General features: G+C 45.9%; 1 protein-coding gene across 1 annotated transcript in view; it reads right to left on the reverse strand.

Moving 5' to 3' along the window:
- The window catches only part of LOC126029918 (autism susceptibility gene 2 protein-like), a 173,738-nt gene that overhangs the window by 2,708 nt on the left and 146,151 nt on the right, over positions 1 to 24,879 (reverse strand). The window contains exons 4-15 of the mRNA XM_049788156.1: positions 23,512 to 23,983; positions 22,395 to 22,648; positions 21,128 to 21,348; positions 19,240 to 19,284; positions 16,104 to 16,199; positions 13,678 to 13,749; positions 12,496 to 12,525; positions 10,204 to 10,275; positions 5,828 to 5,969; positions 2,800 to 2,877; positions 1,969 to 2,052; positions 720 to 942 (exon numbers count right to left, since the gene is read on the reverse strand). Coding sequence (XP_049644113.1) covers positions 720 to 942; positions 1,969 to 2,052; positions 2,800 to 2,877; positions 5,828 to 5,969; positions 10,204 to 10,275; positions 12,496 to 12,525; positions 13,678 to 13,749; positions 16,104 to 16,199; positions 19,240 to 19,284; positions 21,128 to 21,348; positions 22,395 to 22,648; positions 23,512 to 23,983 — 1,789 coding nt within the window. The remainder of the gene's footprint in view (positions 1 to 719; positions 943 to 1,968; positions 2,053 to 2,799; positions 2,878 to 5,827; positions 5,970 to 10,203; positions 10,276 to 12,495; positions 12,526 to 13,677; positions 13,750 to 16,103; positions 16,200 to 19,239; positions 19,285 to 21,127; positions 21,349 to 22,394; positions 22,649 to 23,511; positions 23,984 to 24,879) is intronic.

The following is a 24,879-nucleotide window of genomic DNA, read 5'->3' on the forward strand; positions in this document are numbered from 1 at the left end:
ACAATAAAAAAGACATGTCAAGAATGTTATAACATTCTTTAGGAAAAAAAAATACTGTGAGATAAAAATACTACTTTTCTCTTTGAGATTGCTTCTGTTTAACGCATGCAAATATCATGTTAACAGTGGCTAGAAAGCTCATTATCTAGTAGCAAAACAGATCCCAAACCAAAAATACTTGTTCACATTCCTCTAAGTTAAGCAAAAATTTATTAGTTATCTGTGAGCTCCAAATTTGAGTTGAAAAACAAAACAAAACAAAACAACTTGAGAACAAAAATATGTGACAATGCAAACATGACTTTTGAAAAGCAAACAGAAAGAGAGAGAGAGAGAAAGAGACCTATGAATGAGTTAATGGACTGCACGAACTGCAAAGCAAATATGGTGCTGAGTCATGCTGTGTGTGTGCGTGGTAGGACAGCTCCCTCTCGGAGAAAGGCAGCGACTGAGGCGCTAACCTCAAGGGGCTGGGAGCCTTTGCATGTGTGACTGCCAAGTCAAGGGCGCTCGCTGTGCTGGGGCACTCCTTTCAGGACATGAGAAACTAGGGGGGTGTGAGGGGTGCATTTAGGGACGGGGATGTGAGGGGCACTGGCCAGGAGAGTCAAGCCTATGTGGACATCTGAGCACAAGGCTGGGGCAGGGTGGGTGCGTGGCCAGGCCGTGGCACAGTGGGGGTTCCCCCATGGGGACTCGAGAGCGGTTTCTTTCCGTACCTTTCTTTGTCATCTTTACTAAGAGATGAGTCTCGTTTATCTACATCTCTATCTCTGTCATGAGCTGCGGCGGGCGCGCCACGCTCCAGCTCCCCTGGCTTCAGCCAGGGCGGAGGGGTCGGGAACGACGGAGGCGTTCGGTGCAGCCGGTTCCAGGGTTCATGAGGGCTGCTAAAGTTCTGCACACTGGGGCCATCCTTGTGGCCGAACATTGAGTTGGGTGCTGAAATGGTGAAGTGGAGAACAAAAAGGTTTAAGAGAAATTATATAATCCGCTTGTAATGAAGGTACTTACCAAAAAACTTCTAACAGCATTCAGAGTTAAAATGAATACATATTATTGGGAGCTGGAAAAGGAAAGGAGATTAACACACTTATTAGCGGAATGCTCGTCCTCCACTGGAGAGGCAGCTCACAGCTGTTCTGTTTTTTACACCAAAGGCAGAGGGGGTGTAGGGAGATTGAACAGGTGAGGGCCCCCCAGCAGGATCACGCAGACTGGCTCCAACATATCCGGGGCATGCACACATCCTGGGCATGCAGAGGGGAAGGCTGGTTTTGTAACCCAGTCCCGTTCCACTCAGAGCAGAAGGTATAGTGAACCTTTCCCCACACCCCCCTGCAGAGTGTAGGTCTGGTTTGCCCCCAGCGTGCAAACTTAAGCCAGAGAACATATATGGCCTCAAGTTCACCCTGCTAGAGGGGTTTATGCTGGGAAATGAGTGAGCCCTCCAGTTTCAGGCATCAGCCAAGAAGAGCACAGAAGCCTGCAGAGAGTATTGCATGAGGTACTGTCAACTCGGTCTCTCTGAGCAGAGCTGGTCTGTACCGAGTTCTTGAATAGTGGGAGGGAAGCCCAAGTACCAAGTTGGAAATCCAACTTGCAATCGCTCTAGAACCAAAGGCACATGGAAATGGAAATGCTCTCACTTTAAGGAGAGCTGAGTTCGGATAGAGAGCTTAAAAATGGATGAAACCAGAAAACTTCAGGAAAAATTAAGGGAGTTCAAACAGCTATATCTCTTTCCTAACCCTCTGAGCATGAGTTCATGGTGCTGGCCATTAAAATGCTGGTTTGGGTATCAGTGTGCTCAAACCTTATTCCCTTTTTTAGACTTCCTTTTGCAATGATAAAAATCTATATTGGCTTCCAAATATCATTTTCTTTCATCTATAAAAGCTTGGAGCTCTAGCTAGACAAGAGGCGATAACTTTAGCAGGCAGAGTTTAAGAATTTAGAGGTACTCACTAACTGAAGGATTTCCAAGTCCCCCGAAGGCATTGCCACCAACTGCTGCAAGGCCTGTGAAAGTGGATGGCCGGTTAAAAGGTTCTGCAAATAGAAATAGGAAGAAGGAAAGAGTTGAAGGACATTGGCTTTTTCCATACTCAGGCCGTGGGGCTGGCCTCCCAACCTTTCTTCACCAAGTTCCTGCTGTGCCCAAAATGGGTACAGGGTGAGTGAACCATCTCTGAGAGTTGTTTCTGGGAATGGGGCTCACTTGGTCCTATCTCTCTTTAGCCAGGTGTGGAACATTACTCAAGTTTCAGTGTTCTGAGGAACAGGCCTTACTGCATGTTTCCCTTCTTATGGGAATGTGTTCTGTGAGGGGCCCCCAAAGAAGAGAAATAAAAAAATATCTCAAGTTTCTGAAGATGCATAGTCAAGTTTCTGAGTGTTGCACTCTTGCAGGAAACACACACACCCCACCTTACCCCACCCCTGCAGGTTGAGTCTGGCCTTGAACTCAGAAGAGACACATGACTGGGGTGGTGATGAGAAAGGGGTTCTCATAATCTCATCTTGTCTTTCTTTCCACCTTCTAGAGGTGTCTGCTATCCCAGGCCTGGAGCCCTTCCTCCCACAAGCAGAAAGAAGTCCTCAAATCTGTGGGCCCAAGTGTGATTTGGTTTCCATCAATTTCAGACTGAACCCACATCTACTTCCTGAGGATAGATGGTACAAATACCCATGAGAGCCCTGTCCTGGCCCAGGCTAGGACCATGGTCAACTGGCCTGGCATTTAAAGTACACAGCTGGGGAGTGGAAAGTCTCCTAAATTGTGGGGCGACAACTCACCAAGGTGAGCAGCAGGGTTCAGGAAGTTGCTATGATGAGGAGGTGGCCCAAAAGGAGTTCCAGTTGGGTGTGTAGCACCTGTTAAGTCAAATACAAATGAATTAGATTCTACAGAAAAATAATTTCTATAAAGCAAGTGGCTTTTTGTCACCTAAGGGTCCAGGACTGAGTACCTAAAAAAACATATTCTGAGACAGGAGCCTACTCACAATTACTTCTCCTCCTGAAGGAGTTTGTGGTCCAAGTTCTATGATGGACATTCAGTCATGGAAGGCAGAATGTACTTATTCTCCTGTGCCATAAAACCAAGCTCATTCCTATGGGGTTTTTTTTGGGGGGTGGAGTGGGAGGAATACCACCTGCTTTCTGAGAACTAGGGTCACCTTGGGCTTCTATTTTAGTCACCTGCCCCCCACCTTCAACAAATTGTAGTTTAAGATGCTTCAAATACCTCCTTCCACCCCTACCCTTACTTCATCTTCTTTTTTTTTTTTTTTGGTTTTGGGTCACATCCAGCATTGCTCAGGGGTTAGTTACTCCTGGCTCTATGCTCAGAAATCACTCCTGGCAGGCTCGGGGGACCATATGGGATGCCGGGATTCGAACCACCGACCTTCTGCATGAAAGGCAAACGCCTTACCTCCATGCTATCTCTCCGGCCCCATACTTTCTCTTCTTAAAAAGAGAGAAGGCAAGGGAAAGAGGGAAAATAGGCATGTGAGTCAGGGAAAGACCATATTTGGCAACGTTTAGGAGCTCAAGTTAGCTTGTGAACACAGAGTTGCCGGCAGAGGGCAGTAATCCAGGCATGGCTCTGGGCAAAAAATTGGTCAAAGGATGGGGAAGCCTCTAGTTTCTTTCAGACATTAGTACCCAACTGCAAGAGGAAAGTGACTGAATCTAACAAATACTCTCCAGTTGCACATACTAATAAGAGATTTCTACTAATAAAGTTTAATATTAAAAGAGATCGACTAGAACTAAGTATACTAACCACCTCCATGCTCGCTTGCATTATTTTAGTTCCAGTAAAGACATATAAATGCCCATAAAAATCAGACTGAACAGAGGACCTCACTCTATATTTTTGGTTTGGAATAGTGTTCCCCCAAAATGCAGGACCTAACAGGCAGAAAGGGCAGCTGCTCCCTCTAGCTGGGACTTCTCCGTGGCCGTGCTCCAGAAAGCGAGGAGAGCCCCGCATATCCATTAGCTGCTAACAGCGCTGCCAGCTAAATAAAAATGTGGCCACATACTGTCTGTGTAGTACAAGCTAATTAATGCTTCATGAAGATCGGAGCTTTGCTCAGCCTGGCCCCTGGGGGCATCTAGCAGTTCCAGAATTATTGAAGCAAAAGAAGCCAATTCATCCGTTTGGCTCAAAAGGAAGCCAGGGAGAAATCTCTATTTCTCTCCAAAAATTGTTCTTAATGCAGCCCTGTCTCCGAGCCTAGGTGCCATGGAAACAAAGCCTTCAAATGTGTCCCCAGATAGAAATGACAGAAAAACCTGAGACCTGAGCAAATTCCGTCTACACCCATGGCTGATTCACTGGCTAGGGCAACAAGACCTGTTACCACAATGATTTCTTTCTTTCTTTCTTTCTTTTTTGGGGCCACACCCGCTGATGCTCAGGGGTTACTCCTAGCTAAGCACTCAGAAATTGTCCCTGGCTTGGGGGGACCATATGGGATGCCGGGGGATTGAACCGCGGTCGTGATCTTTCCTTGGCTATCGCTTGCAAGGCAGACACCTTACCTCTAGTGCCACCTCGCCGGCACCCACAATGATTTCTTGCCATGTGGGTGTTTCTACTTTCTTCCTGGATGGAAGTGCCTTAGTCCACCAAAAAAATGGGTCTTGGATAAAAGTCTAGGAAGGCAGCCAGCAGGATGAATGTGGAACTTGCTCCTGAAGGACAGGCCCCTTGAATACTTAAGACCTCAGAGTAAATTCTACTTTCCACCCAGGGTATGAAGTCATGGAGCTGGTCACTTGAGTGAGTCTTTACTAGTGATGACAGGTATTGCTGGAGGAGTTTGTGACAGGCACTGTACACCTTTATTGAGTGATGAGAAAGCCTAGAAACCCAGAGGATTGTTCTTGTCTACCTAATATTCCTTGCAGCTGCTGACCTCAGCAGAAACAGTTGTGAATTACATGGACAGTTGTGAGTAATTTTAAGGAGCGAGTTTTCTCAGAGGCTAATAAGCCCATCTCTTGAATGCTTTATGCCCTGACCCCTAAAATTTCTACACTACTACAATCAACCAGGTAATGATGTTAAAAGCTGTCATCAAGAAAAACAGCAACCGGGGGCCGGGCGGTGGCGCTAAAGGTAAGGTGCCTGCCTTGCCTGCGCTAGCCTTGGACGGACCGTGGTTCGATCCCCCGGTGTCCCATATGGTCCCCCAAGCCAGGAGCAACTTCTGAGCACATAGCCAGGAGTAACCCCTGAGCGTTACCGGGTGTGGCCCAAAAACCAAAAACCAAAAACCAAAAACAAAACAAACAAAAAAAAAAAAAACCAAACAGCAACCAATGGACTCATTCTCCCATTATATATACACAAGGTGACCAACAATGATCTGAATTGTGCCCTTATCTTTGGATCCTCAAACCACAGCTAGAGGATTTCTAAGTGCTCTGTGGGCATGTACAGCAAAGGCAGCCGCATTCTCATACAACTCCAGGCATTGTTTCCTTCCGAGTTTCCCTTGCAAGCATTCTGATCTTTTTTCAATAGCGTTTGACGTGCTTGTGAGTTATCCTGGTTTCATATAGAAGCAAATAATGAGCCACAGCAACGTAAGGCCCCTAAGGGAAAGATGATCCTTTCTTCCTTCTTTAATGAAAGAAGGCTAGCAATGAAGAGCAGCCCAGCTCCTGAGGCCGGCTGTGCTGGTGCCTGGAGCTGGCATCAATGGCACTTTTAGGGAGTAAGGGCGCAGCAGACCACAGCACAAACATCATTTACTGAGCTATCCGAGATGTGCCGCACTCAGCCCCCCTCTAGCTCAGCACTCACCAGCAGCGGAGAACAGAGTGGAAGGCCGAGCCAGGTCATGGGGGTGGTGAATGGCTCCAAAGAGACTGGGACCTGGGGGGCGGCTCAGGAACTCGGGCTTCAGTCCGAAGTCTAGTTTATGTGGGTCTGACTGCATCTGTTTCTAAAAGAGCAACGGGGGTGGTGGAGAGAGAGAGAGAGAGAAAAAAAAAAGATGAAACCCCAAGAGAAATGGTTGAGAAGAAGGATATTAATGATGAGGTCAAGGCAGACAGAATCAACTCTAAATGCACCTGGGCTGCAAGCCGCAGTCTGCCTCTGCTTTTGCAATGTCGTGAGAATAGCAACTCACAAACCATTTATCCCTCAAATGTCAGGAGCGAAGGCCAGCTAAGGATGGATGGGGTGGGTGTCTGCGATCAGAGAGACCAGGATCTGTGCTGAGTTCTGGGACTTGAGGAAGAAAGGCCTAGTGACTGTTTCCAACAGGGATCCCCTAAATAGCCTATCAGTTACTAGAAAGGCCCGTTTTAGGGAGGTTTTTAAATGGCAGTATTTTAAAGCTCATTTTATTAGGCTTTCTGCATGAGTAATCTACTGTGCAAATTAACTGTTTAATAACTGCCACAGAACATTAGTAACTTGAAATTATAAAGAGTATTTGCATGCCTACAAGCTAATTTTCCAGTGATCATTGCTGGAGATTTTAATTATTTCATTAATTTAGTTTTGGGGTCATAATGGCAGGCTTGGGGGATCACATGGAGTTCTGGGGATCAACTCCAGGGAGGCTGCAAGCAAGGCAAGTGCCCGGCTATGTCTCTGGCCCCATGCTGGAAACTGAAAATAGCAAGCAAAACAGAGGTATCAGTTTAGCTCAGTGGGGACTAGTATCCCTATATACTTGAGGAAGAGGAGGGAATAATCTAGGCCAGCAAGCCTTCAAGAATAGATGTAAAGGCCCAGAGTGATAATATTGCAAATAGGGTAGTGGGCTTACACATAGCTGGCCAGTTTTGATCCCTAGCACCTCATATGGTCTCCTCAAACCCCTCCAGGAGTGATTCCTGAGTGCAGAATCAGGAGTAAGCCCTGCACACTGCCAGGTGTGGCCCTAAAACAAGCATAAAATCAAGCGAACATACAAACAAAACCCATAAAAGAGCAGGTGTGATATTTCTGCTTTCCTTCCTCTGATTTAGATAGACTGACCTTTCAGGAGCCTGGCTTCAAAGTTACCTCACCTGCTTGATTATCCACCTTGTCTGAGGGTTTCACCCTCCTGGAATGCTCCCACTTCCTCGAAAGCCTGATTTTCCCTCTAGGTTCCTTCCTCTGACCTCCAATCTCCCATCATGCACACCTTTCCCCTTTCTGAGTCTCCCTTCCTGTATCTCTCACACTCCACCAATGTCCTCTATCCCTTGTTGACTCTGCCTCAAACTCCCTCATATTCTGCCATAAATAAATCCGTGCTTGATGTAGAATTAGAGTTCAGAGAAATACTAGATGGAGCACCCATGAGGACTGAGCGACGAACTGGTGGCAGAAGTTCAAGCCCCCTCTCATCCATCATAGTCATTTAGAATAAAGACGACCCGGAGCACTCTGGCTGCAAGCTGGCAACGTCGCTCCTCGGATGTGGACAGCATTTGTACCATTTTCCACGCACACACTGATCCTCACTACTAAACTCTAAGCAACGGGACCCCAGGGCCCTGGGAGCCCATTATTGTAAGTAACCTGCAGGCGCTAGGCTCCCTGGAGAAATTCTCTGCCAGAGACTAAAAGAATGCGTAAATGAATGCTAAAGAGAAGGGAGAGCAGTGTGAGTTCTGCTCAAATCCATGGGGAATGCTATCATGAAAGTCCCACTATCAAGTAACCGCCAACCCCCCAAACAAAGCTTCTAATTTACTATAAATCTAGAAAAATCTTTTGAGTGCCTCTGTTAATTTGCTTGCCAGATTATTTAGTGCTAATACTACATGGTCCACAGCACAGTTCCATTAAACACAACTTAGTCCATGAAGCAAAATGGAGCTTGGGGATTACTCTCTGAGCTTGCTGGGAAGGGAAGATGAACAGCTATCTCCTGGGCAAGAGGTCTTTCTAATTGAATTGGGATAATGAAAGTTTTAGTCAGCAGAGACACGTCCATGGAACAGAAGTTGCTTCAAGTGGCACATGCAACATCCTTCATCATTTTTAACCCAAGTGTTTCACCTGCTGTTCCCTTAACCACATCATCCGGAGATCATTCGAAGAGAATTGAATGAAGCATCAAAATCTAGTTAGCTCTTCAAAGTACTCACATCTTCTAACTAAGCCAAACCATAAGGTGTCTAATTAAACCTTGCCTTCCAGTTAAGGAAAAGTGAGCAAAACTCACTGATGGGATGTTCCGGGGAAAGCAGGTATTCGGTATCTCAGCAAAAACATTTTGGTGACTTCACTGACGAAGTGGAGTTCAGTCTTCTTAACTCTGAATTAGGCCAGATTATTTTTAGTTACTTAATCTGCTTGGCAATGCTCAGCCTGTGATACAGGCCTGATGCTTCAGTATTTGGGCCCAATGCTATGGGGGGCTATAATGGTCATCCCAACAGCACTTAGGGTCCATGTATGGTTTAGAGCCAGGTCCCAAATTTAGGGTCTACTCTCCCTGGTCATCATTAAAAAAAAATCTGTGCTACCTACCTCTGCCTCATGTTTACTCATTGCTTTTATTATTCTTGTGTTACTCCCCAACACTGCTATAAAAGCTTCGTTGTGAAAAGGGGGATTAATCAAAACTTATTGGAATTCTTGGTTTGCTGTTTACCCCAATTTCTCTAGGCACTATTACACAGAGTGGACATAATCAGAGTCTAAAATCAGGACCAATTCATCTGTTAAGAGGCACACTTTGTCCCTCTGCTCAGTGCTCACAAATGGATAGTTCAGAACATCTTGAGTCAAGCTAGTTGCCTGGCACCATTTCTATAGGCGCACTGTGTGTCTCTTCGTCACATTCAGCTAAGGTATGAACCTTACCTGTGTAGGCACAGTTAAGTCTGTGTCACTAGCTATACTGAGATGGCGTGGTGCTCAGCTCGCATTAACCCCAAGTATGCCTGGAATTTCCTCTCAGGCCAAGCACTGCTGCCCACATCTGCTGGGACAGAGTTTGTATCTCTCCCCTAATGTGTATGAGAGGACCAATACAGCCCCCACACAGGTATCTGCAAGAGGAAATATATACAAACAAGAGAAAGACCTATGGGCCAGAAAGTAATCTGGCCAACACCGACTGTGTTCTAACCCTACCCACTGGTCACTTGGATCACAACACTGTGAACCAAGCATGACTTCTAAAGAGCTATTTAATTATTATTATTATTTTGTTTTTTTTTTTGACCAGACCTATCAGTGCTCAGGGTTACTCCTGTCTCTGCACTTAAAAATTACTCCTGGCAGGCACAAGGGACCATATGAGATGCTGGGGATCAAACCCAGGTCAGCTGTGAGCAAGTCAAATGCCCTACCCACTATGTTATTGCTCTGGTCCCTACAAGAGCTATTTTATTTTATTTTTATTTATTTATTTATTTATTTGGTTTTTGGGCCACACCCGGCGATGCTCAGCGGTTACTGCTGGCTGTCTGCTCAGAAATAGCTCCTGGATGGCACGGGGGACCATATGTAACACCAGGATTCAAACCAACCACCTTTGGTCCTGGATCGGCTGTTTACAAGGCAAACGCCACTGTGCTATTTCTCCGGGCCCTACAAGAGCTATTTTAAACCTCTTTTTAAATTTTCATTTCTTTGATTTTGGGGCCACACTTGGTGGTGATCATGGCTTAGTCTTGGCTCTATGCTCAGGGATAACTCCTAGAGGTTAGAGAACTTCTGGAGATTAAACTCAAACTAGTTGTATTCAAGGCAAATGCTCTACCCACTGTACTATCTCTCTAGGCTGAAGACTTATTTTTCTGAATAGTATGCACTGCTAGTGGGAGTTCAATAGGGTAAAATCTATTCTTCTCAAGTTTCCCAGGTCATGAAATAAAAGTAATGCACCAATTCCCAAAAAATCCTTCATGTGAAGCAATTCCCAGAATTCCCACACTAATATTTTGATTCTAAAATCTATATGTTAAGACTTTATATTTAAACTCTTTAGGTCAAAAACAATAAAAGTGCTTTAAAAAAGGGGAAGAAAACACTAGGAATTCTTGTCCATTTGACACTGTTCACATTTGGGCTAGCTATTATCCCCAGTGGAAAGTTTTCCAAATAGCTTTATCGAAGAGTGCCTAGTCCTGTCTGCTTTGTGGGTCTTTGAAAATTTCCTTCACAGAGAGAAAAACACCTGAATGTCCCCACTGTTGGACTAGGAGGACAAGACTGACCTTGACTTTCTGTTGATGGTGGTATATCTGCCAGGCGATGTGAACATGCATAGCACACCACTTCCCGGGTTTCTGGAACAAGAGAGAGTGGAGTGGTCAGAAAAAAAAGTCCATTCAGAGAAAACCACTTTACATTTCCTCAAAGCTTTCATCGGATTTGGGCAGGGATGGCTTTTTCATGAAACAAGAGCCCTTCGGATCCTCCAACTGTGGCTCTCAGCAGCTCTTCCGAGCCCTAGGCCCGAGAACTCTCGCCAGCTCCCTCGCCTCCCACGGGAGCGGGAGCCAGGGGCTCTGCTTCAAAACGGCTCTCAAAGCGAACCTCCCCGGTTACCAGGGACACCATAGCAAAGCCCGAAGCCCACTTTGTGTCTCTTCTCTCCCTCTCGTCTGGTGCCAGCTGGCAGAGGGGTAGCGCGGGGAGCCCTACTTAACAAAGGCGGCCATGCTAGCATGCAAATCGGCTGTTCAGAGAAGCTAATTAGCGAATGCCCGTGAATCAACTCAAAACAAGAGAGGACAGGACCTGTCATAACCTCCCCCCAACTTTCTTCTTTAACCTCCAAAGCAAGACAAAGGAGTTCCCCACATTTTCACTGAAACCCACTTCTCACAAGTGCTTCACTCAGAGTCAACTACCCATTCAGGTTGGAGGGTGGAGGGAAAAGGGGGGAACACTGTTCATTTCCTATGTGAAAGGGGAGGAAACAAAGGCAAGAACTAGGTCCTTCCTCCCCAGGCCTCTGCAGATAACAAGTCTCTCCCTAATCCCCGGGAATCTACCAAGGCAGTCTACCAAGTTCTGCCATATTAGCGGTGAATCTGGTCTGTTCTATGCCAATAGGGCAGCGACCACCTACTGCTTTTGCTTCATTTGTATTCTTGCTGTGACTAAAATCCAAATGTGGACTCAACGGGGATGGATGGGTGAGGAGAAATCCTGCCTGTCCATACGGCAGCAAGAGACAAAACTTCTGGCTCTCTCTGAAGGAGCTACTCTGAAATAATCTACTTCAGTCCGAGTTAGGGGTCAGTTCTCTTTTCTTCTAATAAAATTATAGGTCGTTTTCAATCACCTAAGTGATGATATAATCCTCCTTTTCTTCTTTTTAGGGAAATGAAATGACCTGATTATCTACACCAGAAATGGGTTAAGTCTAGCAGGAAATCTACTACCCATTTATCTTCCATCCAACCATCTATCATCCCCATCCATCCTGCCCAAGTAAGCCAGCATTTCTCTAGCAGTCATCAGCTGGCCCATCTCCAGACCTCTCAAGAGTTAAACAAAGCAATGCTTAGAGCAGAACTTTCTGACAAAGAAAAGGTCGAGGAGCTTTAACAAGGCAACAGCCAGAAAACAGTACAAGGGACAAGGCTCTTGCCTTACACATGGCTAACTCGGGTTCAGTTTCTGATACCTCACAGGGTCTTCAGAATCTTGACAGGTGTGATCCCCAAGGGCAGAACCAGGAGTAAGTCCTGAGAACTACTGGGTGTGGGCCCCCAAACAAACAAACAAACAAACCAAAGAATTCAACAGCACTCAATATAGAATGAGGCCACTTGGGGGTGTGAGGGAGAGAAGGGAGAGGGGAAAAGGGAGAGAAAAGATGGGAGTGGGGAGAAGGAGGGAGAGATGGAGAGAGAAAGAGGTAAAGAGAGAAGGAAGGGGCCGGGCGGTGGCGCTAAAGGTAAGGTGCCTGCCTTGCCTGAGCTAGCCTTGGACGGACTGCGGTTTGATCCCCCGGTGTCCCATATGGTCCCCCAAGCCAGGAGCAACTTCTGAGCACATAGCCAGGAGTAACCCCTGAGCATTACTGGGTGTGGGCCAAAAATCAAAAAAAAAAAAAAAAAAAAGAGAGAAGGAAGAAGAGGAAGAGAAAAAAGAGAAAGAAGGAGGAGGAGAAAGGAAGATGTAGAGGAGGAAGAAAAGGAGAGAAAAGAAAGGAAGAAGAAGAGGAAGAGGAGGTGGAGGAGGAAGAAGGCGAGAGAAAGACTAGAAAGAGAGTTTCTAGATGTAGGAGGCCTTTATCTCAGTCCACAATTGGGAACCTTTCAGTCAAATCTTTCTCCAGAAGTGCTAACCAGTGTCCGATTTAGCAGGGCTTTATCCTCAATAGTTTGGCTTCTTCTAACACTCAGAGCAAACCAATTTAGGTCATTTTCAATCATTTTCCGAAAAACCTAACTACTGTCTCTATGGCCTGTTTCCTTGTAATGGAATTGTATTTTTAACCCACAGGGAGTCAAATAGAGGTTGCAAAACAGTTCTAGAAGAAGCTTTCTTACCCTTAACATAGGTCTGAAAGGATCTGTCAACTGTGAAGAGAAAATGACAACTTGGTTACATGCCTGTCACTCAAACAATTGCTCTAATTAACAAATTTGTAGTGCTTCATTAGGAGGGGAGATTAAAATGTTAGAATTTTACTTTTAAATGAAGCCCTTTTAGAGAATAATTAACCCATTTTCACACTATCAAAAGTGCCAAGTGTCCCCTCCCCCACATCACAAGCCAGGGGACAGCTACACTGACAAGTCCCTGTACAAGTTTAATCAATAGCAATTTGCCCTATGGCAAAGCGATTTGCTCACATTACCCATCCGAAGAGTTGCCCTGTGGCAGAGTGTAAAAAATGACATGCTCCATCGAGAGAGGAAAGTCTCAGAATACTGGGCTAGCTGGGGGCCAGACCCATAGATCTGTCTGTGCTCCCTCCCAGAGACTCTCTCCTATTGAAAAGGACTGGATCTCCCTCACTTAGTGGGAACCAACATGCCTCAGAAGCATACTTAAGAGTGAGTCTTTAAACTTCAGCCTCACTCTGGTCATCTATTTGTGACTGCCCTTACCTTGCCCAGGGAAAAAGATTCCGTAAAAGATAATCACGCTTCCTAGATTTACTAGGAATGCAAAGAGCTATCAATGAGCCCAGCTCCTATGTATGGTACAATTCCAAATTCTATTTTGAAATAGGCGGAGTTATAAGTTATAAATAAATAACATAACCAAAGCATAATGGAGGTTTTATTGGGCCTTCGAGCACAAGAAGATCCTTTACCACATTAAAAGTAGTGGTCAGAAGAGCTGTGCGGTACAGGCCTCAGGAAAGTGGGGATCCTGACTTCCAGGAATAAAGTGCTTAATGCTTTTCCATTGAAAATACTCGACAGCTATTTCTTTCAGAAGAGTGAAGGCAAAGGAGCAGAGGACAGAGGGTGGTAGGGCGGGCACTATCCAGGCTATAAACCTGGGCTTAGGGCCACAGGACAGTAGGAGCGACCTTGTTCATGAAGAGCAAGGGTCATTTTCTACCACCAACTGAAGAGCTCAACTTTAGGAGATGCTGAAGAAATGACCCCTTGGATGAGCTAAGGGAAAGCCTGAGTCCAGAGTTAGCTGCTCCCCACAAACCCCACCTGAGCACACCCCGAGACCACTTGCTGAGAGCAGACCTGCTTAGCACATACCCGCGGGTCCTTCTGCAGCAAAGTGTGTGGAACTGTCCCGGGCCGAGTGGCAACATCGATAGGGTTGGATGTCTGCAAAAAAACATGAACAGAGTTTAGGAAGGAATAGGAGGCACAAAGCCAAGTTCATTCTCAACTACAGTTCTTCTGTTTGCTTTCATTCTGGAATACCCAGGAGCTAGGAGGAGTGGCTCCCCGTTTCCTCCAGGGATCTCACTGCAGGCTGCCCTGGCACCTGAAGCAGGGGCAGGTCTCGCCCCACTTTGCTGCATGAAGTACCACCCAGCAGGGTGGAACTGCTCCTGAGCTGCTTTTCCTCCCCAACTGCCGACGCCTCTGCCTATCACAGTGTTTTTGCTTTATCACCAAACATTCCAAGAAATGCTTAAGCGAACATCATTATAATTTGCTGTATCAGGTGCTTCTCATCAGAATCACCGAAAGTGTTTCACAGACATTAAGCTAACGTTCTAAATTTTAACTGGCAGACAATAACAAGGAATTACACTCAGTAATTACTCATTAGCAGTGGTGGAAATGGGACAAGAGAACCTAATTTAGGGACCACACAGATCTGCTATTAGATGATTTCTGCAGTAATTCTGCTTCAGCTGGCCCATTCCCACCACCCTTCTTCGTGTCATTAATAACAATGACCTTAACGGTAGGCTTGAGTCCGAATTAACGACGACGACCACAAAAGCCCCAAGCAGCACAAGCAGTGCCTAATTTTATTTTAGCAGGGAAAGAAATCAGATACTATTTCACCAGATATTTTATTAAAAAAAAAAAATCACACCAGGTAGTTAATTCGTATGGAAAAGGAGCTCAAGTTTAGGCACAGAGCTTGCTTAAAAGGAGAAGGAAAAAAAAAATGAAAAGAAAGAAAGAAAAGCAATCAGCTGCTGTACAACTAACAATTAAGCTGGAGTTGTTAACACCCTGATTTGCATACATATGAAGAACTCCCACTAATGAACTGCAATCTACATATTCAATCAGTAAGATGGCCTGGAAAGGCCTATTTCAACACCAGGAGAGACACTTTCTTGCCCAGATGTAGTTTTCTGTGTGATTGGATAATTGTGAGTGAGGGAAATAGCCTAATTTATTAAATGACCTACCAGTCTGTTTGGGGATGCACTAGGGGTTTGATGTAGCCTAGAGGGGACACACCAGGATCTGAGGGAGGAGTAAAGAACAGACTGGGTGAAGAAGCTAAAAATCTCCACCCTATTATCACAAGATCAAGGGTTTACCAGGGCCCCACGAAACACCACCCCCCACCAAGCTGGCAAAGAAGTTTCTATCCATCAGCTGAATGTGATTTTGCAGTATTGCCACAACCTACCATCCCCTCATGGTTTTTAATTGCTTTTCCTGTTTCTGGTTTTAAGGGGAGATGCCTTTGGAAGTGTAGTATGTATTCATTCTTGGAGACAGACCCAAATCAACACTGTCTTTTAGAAATAAGATTGGGGTAGGGAGGGAGGAAAGCAAAGGAAAGCAAAAGTTTCACACAGCAGATTTTCTACCTTAAAAAAGGTGAGAATAGTTTACTAAAAGGATAAACACATTTTGACTGGGGGGGGGGGGCTGATGAAAGTGAAATCAGGGTTATAATAGATGTCAAGCCACAACAAGGCAGTGGTCTGAAAAATTACTCTTCAATATTGGTTTCAGAGGTACAAAGTTGAGCGGAATGTTACTGCCTCAGTAGAAGAGAGCTTAGTTATTATAGAGGGTAAAGGGTTAATTTCACATCAGGATGTTAGTAACTGACATAGTCTTGACCTTGGCAAGAATGACCAGGGCAGAAGAGGAATGGATTCAAAGAGGTGGGTCCTGCCTCCCCATGCGGGCAGACCTTGGGTACAGGCAGATGGGGCTGCAGAGCAAAGGAGGAGAATGAGCAGAAGAGTTTCCCTTGATATACTTTCAATTTGGTATCCCCCCTTTGTCAAAAATCAATAAAGTGCAGTCTGTCTCTCTGCTAACCATAAAGACCTTGAGGACAACTCAGTGCACATATATTTGAAACAATTCCACATTTCACAGAACTGTGAACCAGCAGCGTAGGTCCAAACTATTGGTGAGAAGATAAATACATATATACACACACATATATATGTATATATACATACATATATACAGATATGCAGAATATAATATATAATTTGCATTTTAAGAGATCATAAAAATGCTAGCTCAACTAGTATGTCAGAAGTAGTAGCAACTGAAAATTAAATTATCACTAAAATTTAAAACTAGAAGGAACTAGAAAAAAAAATTGCAGATTAATCCCAATGGTCACTTTGGGTCTGAAAAAATCAGCCACTGGTAGGAGAAAGGATGCAGATCCCACCTGCATGCCTTGGCTGAGCCCCTTTTAAGTACACCTGTGTGTTGACTGTAAAGTTTCTTACCTTGGGCTGAAATGCTCCTTGTAGTGAACCAAAAGGGCCAGTGGGTGGAATCATAGGGGGGATGCCCGATACTGCAGGAGGATAGGAATGGAAGAGCTGTGGCCAGAGATGGAGAGGGAAAACAAGAGTTTAGTAGGAGGCAAATGATATATTCAAATTCCCTTCCCATAGAAAGACATCAACATTAGCAAGCCAAGTAATCTCAGTTTGATGCTATTAGTCAAGAAGCCATGATGAAATGATCACACAGATGTGCCATGAATGTTTAACTTAAAAAGTTAAAAGTAGTTCAGAATCAATCAGCCAACAAATGATGTCCCAGATGAGGGTATCATTAGAAAGGGAGCTTTCCTAATTATTAATTGTTAAATCGGATAGAAGCCCTGAATGGTTGAAGATCTTAATGCATATCAAAAACAGGAGGGGTGCTGAGCCTAGTAAGATGCCCAGAAAATTACAAGTTAATTAGAAAAAGGGGAAAAAAAAAAAGAAAAAGAAAGGAAAAGTAGCAAGTCTTTATGAGTTCTAGGATTTTATACCATTAAAACTCAATTAGTACTTTTAGATTTTTAATAGTTTGAGGAAATGAGAAAATATTCACAATCCTTGCTTCATTAGGTTGTTCTAGAAGTGGCAGTTTCAGAGGACAATTTAATGATCTCATTTAAAACGATGACAAATATTTATGAAAGGGTAAAACAATCCCACGTGTACTTGCAATGGAGCTACTGTTTTTAAGACGGACAAGCTCAGTGTGACCTCACAGGCCACCCTGGATGTGTCCGTTTGTCTGACCCCTGAGTGCCAGGAGAAGAACGATTTGGAATTAAGGATATCAATTTTCCTGAATCGATAGTTCATAGAGCAAAGCAAGAAGGAAAGAAATCTACACCAATACTGCAACAATGCAAAAACATCTTAACCTCCTTCTGAAAAGTCAGATTCTACCACTCTGAGCCTCACAGATCTTTGAAAATGCCCCACCGTTTGGGGTTACATAATACATCAAAATCCCAAGCTCTTCCTAGTGATAAACTTATGCTAGCTATTTCTGCACGATCCTCTCTGTTTTCTAAGCACGCACTTTTGCTGTTGGTCTTTATTTCATTTTGCTCCCTTCAATGATGCAGCAAAGTTTGTCAGACTAATTGATATTGAACTAAATCCACTTAAACGGTGATTGCAAGCCAAGTGCCCTCATTTAAAACTCCTTTTAAGTCTAAAATTGTGTTTTAGATACTTGAGTGCATTGCATCTTAATTTCCCTTATAACATCCTAATCCCAACGCAGGGGAGACCCTGGGCTTTGTCTATTATCTGCTATAACTAATAACATGAAGAAGAAACTCTCCCACTGCACTCTGTATGAAGTGGAGTAATTAAATACATGACACACTAAACCACACTAAAGTTTCGATTCCTCTGTCTCAAGTGGTGTATTTCCTTTTATGGTTTCAGTAAAAAAAACTTGGGTTGTTTTCACCATTTTCCTTTTGCTTTACTCCACTGTTGACATGTTTACACTATTAGCTGACTACTCCCACTCTAAACTGAAAATCTGCAGCATCTAAGTCACAAAACACAAATCTTCCAAAAATTCAGGCCTCCAGGCACTTGCTGGAGAAAATGCATACAAAAAGGCCATGCATATGGTTGATATAAGTAAAGTTAAGACACCTGTTGAACACATTACACTTTCCCTGAAGATATAGATTTAAAATCAGTGAGACAGGGGCCGTCGAGGTGGCGCTAGAGGTAAGGTGTCTGCCTTGCAAGCGCTAGCCAAGGAAAGGACCACGATTTGATCCCCCTGCTCCATATGGTCCCCCAAGCCAGGGGCAATTTCTGAGCGCATAGCCAGGAGTAACCCCTGAGCATCAAATGGGTGTGGCCCGAAAAACCAAAAAAAAAAAAAAAAAAAGAATCAGTGAGATAGGCACAAAAGGCAAAATGCAGTGACTATTAGGGCTGGATCCTTCACGTGAGAGATTCCACGTGAAGGACTATGGACCCACTGCATCTTGCACCTCTATTTAACCAATCTTGAGCAGAACATTGGAACAATGTATGGGAGAACACACACTGTGCTCAACCTTTTGGTAGTTCTGATGATCTCTGGAGTCAGTAATTTCATATTGAATTTTGTATTGATTTCGAATATCTTCTGGTCTTGACTTCTTAGCTATACTCAGCTCTAATGCAGCGTCTACTTAAGTGGTTCAAAGCAGGGATGAATTTACAGACTATTGCTCTAATAAGTAGCAGTTCCAGTGATAAGATAATACCATTCAAAAATCAAAGCAAGAATGTTAAGCAGATTGAATCAACATGACTACAAGCAATGGTCAATCTTCCTTCTTTCTGGCTTTAAAAAAAGATAGAAATAAACTATCGAGAAAAGAAACTTGCAAAAACTTCAGGTAAAAACAATGCAGTATTCACTCCATAATCAAAACATCATCTAAGATGGTTCAAGGTCTTGTAGAAAAACAAACTGGTGGCTTATAAGTCACAGACCATGAACATTTAGGCTGCTACCAATTTATATTATAGAATATACTTTTAGAGCTGCATGAAATCAGTATTATTTAAATAATAATTTTAAATAGAAAAAAAAATAATTCAAGTTTAAGATCTCTTATACTTTTATTTCCAATGGTGACAAGCTCAGGAGAACAGTGTTTAGCCAAGTGGAAATAGGATCTACAATCAGACCAGAAAACCAAATAATCTTTTTTTTTTTTTTAATATCTGAGTCATAAAGATCAGGAACTTTCTACTGGAAGGAAATAATTAACGTTGAGTTCCAGGGATACTGTGTTAATGATCTGGAATGCAAATGGACCGAAATCCTGTGATTTCAGAATTTCCCAACACTATTCAGCTGTGGACACACCAGTGCAGGACAGAGGTCCAATGCCTTTGTTTTAAAGTCTGAGTGAGCTGCTTAGAATCTTTTGATTCAGGAGATGATACTGCATCTTTACCAAAAGCAAAAGTCACAAAAGCAAGCATCCAAAGTGACAGGAGCAATGGGAATTGTTGCAGAGATGATTAGGGAAGGCTGCTGGTTTTGTGGCAGAGCACAACACGGAGAGCAGTGACAGCAAGCGTGGAGCACGGGAAGAGAACTCACACTGTGCCGGTAGAAGGGGTCAACTTTGGTAGGGTATTTGTCAAACTGTAAAGGGATCAAAGCAAAAACTAGTTACTTCAACAACCTATATTTTTCTGTCCACTGCTTCAGCGGAGATGGCCTAGAGTCAACGTCTGCCATGACACTCTCACCAGACTCCACCAGCTTATTGGATAGCAAAGTATTCAGAGCTCTCGAATCCAGACAAGAAATCAGCAGGAACAGCAAATCGAGGTGAAAACCCAGAAGGGGCCTCTAGATCCTGGCCATACCACTGTTTTTTGGCTTTCTGTTCTTTTTTTTGAAACTAGTTCAAACCCAACAGCTAAGTTGAAGAGGCAATTATTTAGATAAGTCGGAACAAAGTGAGCATTTGGCCCGGCTCATCCAGAAAATTCCCTGCCATTTTCAGCTTCTCTCTAATTATCTGCTGTCCCAGTGCAAAGTATGGTGAGCCTGAACTTAAATCCCTTCTTTGGATCATAAGTGAATATCTACCATGAGAATCTATGTCATCGTCCTGGGGTGCTAACTCCTCTCTGACAATTGATGTGTGAAACAATTCACTCAGATTGGCAAAAATGAGCTTTATCCCAAAATGACAGCCCTTACAAATGTAACTATTGAGACATTTCGTTTATTCAGGAAAAAAAGTTAAAAGATTTGCTACTAGGAAAAAAAGCTGGTCTTAAAGCATCATCCATAACATTCTTCTCAGATCACATTTTTATGCTAAACTTTAAAAATGTTTTAAATTACTAAGTTAAGAGCCAGGGAGATAGTACAGGGCCTCGATGGTGAACCTATGGCATGTGTGCCAGCGGTGCATGCAAAGCCCTTGCAGCTGGCACATGGGAAGGGGTCCACAATTAAGATTGCTGCACGTCGGGAGGCAAGTGTGCCGGTGTCTGCTTTGCAGCTCACCTGGCAACAGGGCTGGACTGGCCATTGGGAGGACTGGGCATTGTGTGGCAGTTTGGGCACTCGGGCTCAAAAAGGTTAGCCATCACTGGTATAGGGTAACATTAAAGTGATGGTCTTGCGTGCAGCTAGCTAGCCCTGGTTTGATCCCCGCACCACACATGCTGCTTCCCCCATTTCAACACTGCTAGAAGTGACTCCTGAGTAGTACCAGGAAAAGTAAACCCTGAGCACCATGGGGTGTGAGCCAAAAATAACCCCTCTCCCCCATAAAATTTTATTTCTCCAAAGTCTATGGTCATAGCCTTAAATCAAGCATTTCCTCAAATATCAAGTATCTACTACTCTTGTACTGAGCCAGGCAGTCCATTGATGATACTAAGGCAGAAAGAACCCCTAAGTGATTTTCCGGCACACTGGTCCCCCTAGCAAGACCAAGAAGATGTCACTGCCAGCAGAGCCTATTGCTGGCCGAGCTCTGTCCCTGGGTTCCCTGAGCCACACACAACCAAGCCTGTTCTCCATGGGCCCTGTATGAGAAACAGGGACAAATATCTCAGCAGAGTCAGGGAGGAAAGCTCTGGAAGAGCAGGATAGCCATGGGGTGAGTCTCTGGACAGTGCCCCCTCCTCTGCCCGCCTTAAATCATTTACTTGGGGCCAGGCACAGAGATGACGTCTCTCAGGGCATCTGAGCAAACAAAGCTCCCCCATTCAGAATCCACACTCCTCTGCGGGCATCTAGGAGAAAACTCCCCTTACTCAGTCCAGGACACTCCTACCTAAGATTCAGACTGCCTCACATGGGGTGTCTCCTCTCTCCCTTGCCAAGGCCCAGGGGAGCCCCATCCACGACCATTCTCCAGCCAATCTCCAGGGCCCCCAACAGTCCAGCCCCACCCAACCCCCAGCTGCATAAAAAAAAGTCGTGCTCTACTTATCCTCACATTTCTGCCTGGGGTACGCACCATGGGAGGTGCTGGCGTCGGCATGATGGCGGTAGGAGGGATGGCGTGGGGGAACGGTGTGAAGGTGTGCTGGTGTGTGTGCTGGTGCGTGTGCTGGTGTTGGTGCTGGTGCTGGTGGAACTCGGTCCGCAGGTAAGGCGGGGGGCCCAGGGAAGCCCCACGGTCAGCACTCTGAGAGGCCAAGAAACGCGTGTTCAACTCCTGTCGCAGGATGTCTTGCTCTGGAAGGAAAAGAGAGAAGGTGAGTTATTTCCCTCACCTGGGACATTCTTGGCACAGTTGACATAGGAGCTGCCAAGCCTGAGAGCTGATGCCTGTTGTCTCTCTCAGGTGGTCTCTAGTAGAGCTAGGCCAGCTCTGAGTGAGGTAGGTTGGCTCAGCTCAGTGCAGTGTTGAAGTTCACCTTTGGCTTAGCTGGGCTCTGTTTACCTATCTTTTTTTTTTGGGGGGGGGGGGAGAGGGCCTTAGGTCACATCTGACTATCCCCAAGGCTCATTCCTGGCTTTGTGCTCAGAAATCACTCTTGGCAGAACTCAGAGGTGCTGGGGATCAAAGCTGGCTTGGCAGTATGAAGACCAGGTCTTCTTGGCCATAGCATCTCTCTAGCCCTCTCTTCAACTATCTCATGGATAATCGATGGATAGGGATAATAATATCACAAGGTTGAAAGTCTGTTCTAGGAAGAGAAATAGAGGTTCTATGTAAGTGCTGAAGAACAGAGACTGGCATATTGATAAACGTTAATATGGCAGACCCATGTTCCTGAAGGTTAAATAAAATTTCTGCTTTCCTACTCTGCACATGCGGCAGCACACTGCCTTGGCCTGGCCCATATAGTACTATTACTAAAGTCTCAGAAGTGTTGCAAACTATGCATCTGTCTCCTCCACCAAGAAGAAGGCAGAAGGCTCTACCAAGCCAGAGAAACTCCTTTGCCTGGGACCATACACAATGGCAGTGGAAGAAACAGACAACAGGCTGGTAAAGCACATCCTGCCTGGGGAGGGCAAACAATCATGCTGTGTTGCCCAGTGGAAAGACTCTGGGGTCAGCCACCTAGTTCTCTGGGCAGTGCACTTTCACCCGGGCTGTTCTGGGCTAGTATGGGACTTGGTCCATCTATTTGCTAAAACTTGGCCCACAAAGACTTGAAGGGAGATTATAAGGACATATATAATGAAGCAAGAAAACGGCAACAAGAAAAACTGGTACACAGGGGCCACTTAGGTCAAGATGTGGGAATATGGGGAGGCTGGGTCCAGCGTACCTGAGTAAGTGCTCCCGGCCGGGTGTCCAGGCACCTGCAGAGTCCCTGATGTCAGCGGTGGTGGAGGAGGCAGAGCAGTGGGAGGGGCAAACATATTGGGGTGATGTGAGTGTGCAGGGGCCTGGAGGGTGGGTGTGAAGCTGTGCAGGGGGCTGTGGTTGGGCAGCGAAAGGGGAAACGGGGAGGCTGAAGGGTGGTGTGAGATGTGGGGTGGGGCGGGCTGAGTCTTGGCTGGAGTGCTGCTTCTGCTACTGCTGTGAGACATAAGAAAGGGGGAGAGAGAGAGAGAGTGAGTGAGCAAAGTAGCTACCCCCTCCCCCAATAGTTGCTCTTCACTTTCCCTCACCTAGGCAAGCCCTACATATCTCCCCACTGTACTGCTGGGGTCAACAGCCGAGTCCTGAATCCAGGGACTCGCTGACCAGAGTCTGGTCATTGAATCTCCCAGCGACCATGTGGCCTCTCCCTGTCTGCCCATTGAGCCTGAGTTCCCCAGACACATCCCAGGGGAATATCTTGGACAGTGTCCCAAGCTGACAGGAAGGCTAGGCCTCAGAGCCGCCAGTCACCTGGAGTCATAGAAGATGAGCAGTGCCATAGGCTCAAATCCCCCAAGATATGAGGGGCTGTAGCAGGCTTTGGGGTGGCCTGGGTAGACAGCACTGGGCGAGCCCTGTACCCAATTTTCCTTTGCAGCACTGCCACCCTCCAATACCCCAGTAGTGTTCCCAGGTTTCAGTTACTTAATGGAGGGAGCCCCAGATCCCAGGCTCTTCCGGTGCCCCACCAATAAGCAAACTCTAAACAGGCAGTCCCAAGGTCCCCTCCTCCTGCTTCTCCCCAACCGTCTCTGGAACAGCCCCATTGGCTCTGGCCTTCTCCATCTGTCTCTCTAATGGTGGGGGCCCCTGGACTTGCCCACATTCTGCTCCCCATCACCCTCTCTCCTGAGATGCTCTTCTAGACCCTTCAGTTCCTTGCATTGCCCATGCTACTCCACCTGTCCTCTTCTGAGTCTCCCCAATGGCCCAAACCTGTTTGTTCCTCATAACCCCGACTGCCTGCCTGACCGAGCAACACAGCAAAGGTCTGGCTTGGCCCTGCACAGGTGGCTCACCTCAGGCTGTTGAGGCTCAGGCTGCTGCTATTATAGGCGGACAGTGGCTGTGCAAGGCCAGGGCCTGGGGGGTGCCCCTGTACGGGTGGAAGGTTTGGATGAAGCAGCTGCGTAGGGGAGTGCGGCCTGGGTGCCCTCTGCGCCGGGGGCGGTGGGGCTGGCTGGAGCTGGGCCTCGGCAGGACCCTGCGGTGTCTGTATGCTGGGACGTGGAGGCTGTGGGGGCGCCTCTGTGCGCTGCGCCAAACTGGAGTCTGGAGACGGCGCTCGGGGCTGGGGCTCCGCCTGGGGCTGGGACAGCGGCTGCGGGACCTGAGTACAGGGCTCCTTCAGCACCGAGGACTCCAAGATGGGCTCCTTGCAACAGTCCTGGCTCTTCTCTTGGCTTCTCTCTAGACCCGATATCTTGGGGACAATCGGCCCCGCATCCTGGCTGTCATGTTCAGGTGGTGCGCCAACACCTAACTCCGGATCTGCATGGGGAGCAAAGACAAAACACATAGGAATGATGTTGAGTGTGGTAAGTGGGAAACCCTGAGATCAGGCCACAAGTGCATAGGCTCCTCCGTCCATGTTGGACCAGGTGACTGCAGTCTCTCTAGGAGCACCAAGGAAAGGGGCCTAAGGTCCCGACAACTGCCTATTCAAGTATTCCTTTGTGGGGACAAGGCTTTTTCTGGAGCACTAAGTTAAGAACCAGTTAAGAACCAAGAGTGGACAAGTTGATTTTTCCCTTTTGCAAACAAACATGGTACTTGACCATATGAAAACGAAGAGTGTCCTACAGTAAAGGAAGTGAATGCTATTTAAGCACATGCAGCTGTTTCTTCTTGCTCCCCCTCCTTCCCCACCACCTTTCCATTCTCACTGGCAGAATCAGCACTGGACATTTAGACAAGTCATTTTGTTGTTGCCACTGCTGTTAAGCAAGTGCAAAACTTCAACACAAAAGTTCTGTTTTGGAAATGCTCACCAACACCTAAGTAGAAAGGTGCAAATGCACCTGTAATAAATATATTGTCTGCTCTACACACAAGAGCTGTGAAAGGACTCCCAATCTTGGCACCAGAAAGGTCCCACTGAGGGCAAGGGCAGGTACTGGTCTCAACCAGATTGAAAAAGAGAAACAAAGTTCTCTGAGTAGGTAGCACATAGGTGCTCCTGTGTTGTAGCATTAAATAATTAACGATGGATCTGGATGGAGGTGGATGGAGATGGATGGATGGATTTTTCTCTGCCATCCCAGGCCACGTGGCTCCGCAATCCCCATTCAGCTGGCGGGTCCCAGGTTTAGGTGACCGGCGGAATCAGACTCATCCAGAGACAGGCATCAGCAAGCATCAGCTTTATTCATACCCTATCCACCACA

This window comes from Suncus etruscus, chromosome 15, assembly GCF_024139225.1.
Source record: "Suncus etruscus isolate mSunEtr1 chromosome 15, mSunEtr1.pri.cur, whole genome shotgun sequence".
NCBI classification, from domain to species: Eukaryota; Metazoa; Chordata; class Mammalia; order Eulipotyphla; family Soricidae; genus Suncus; species Suncus etruscus.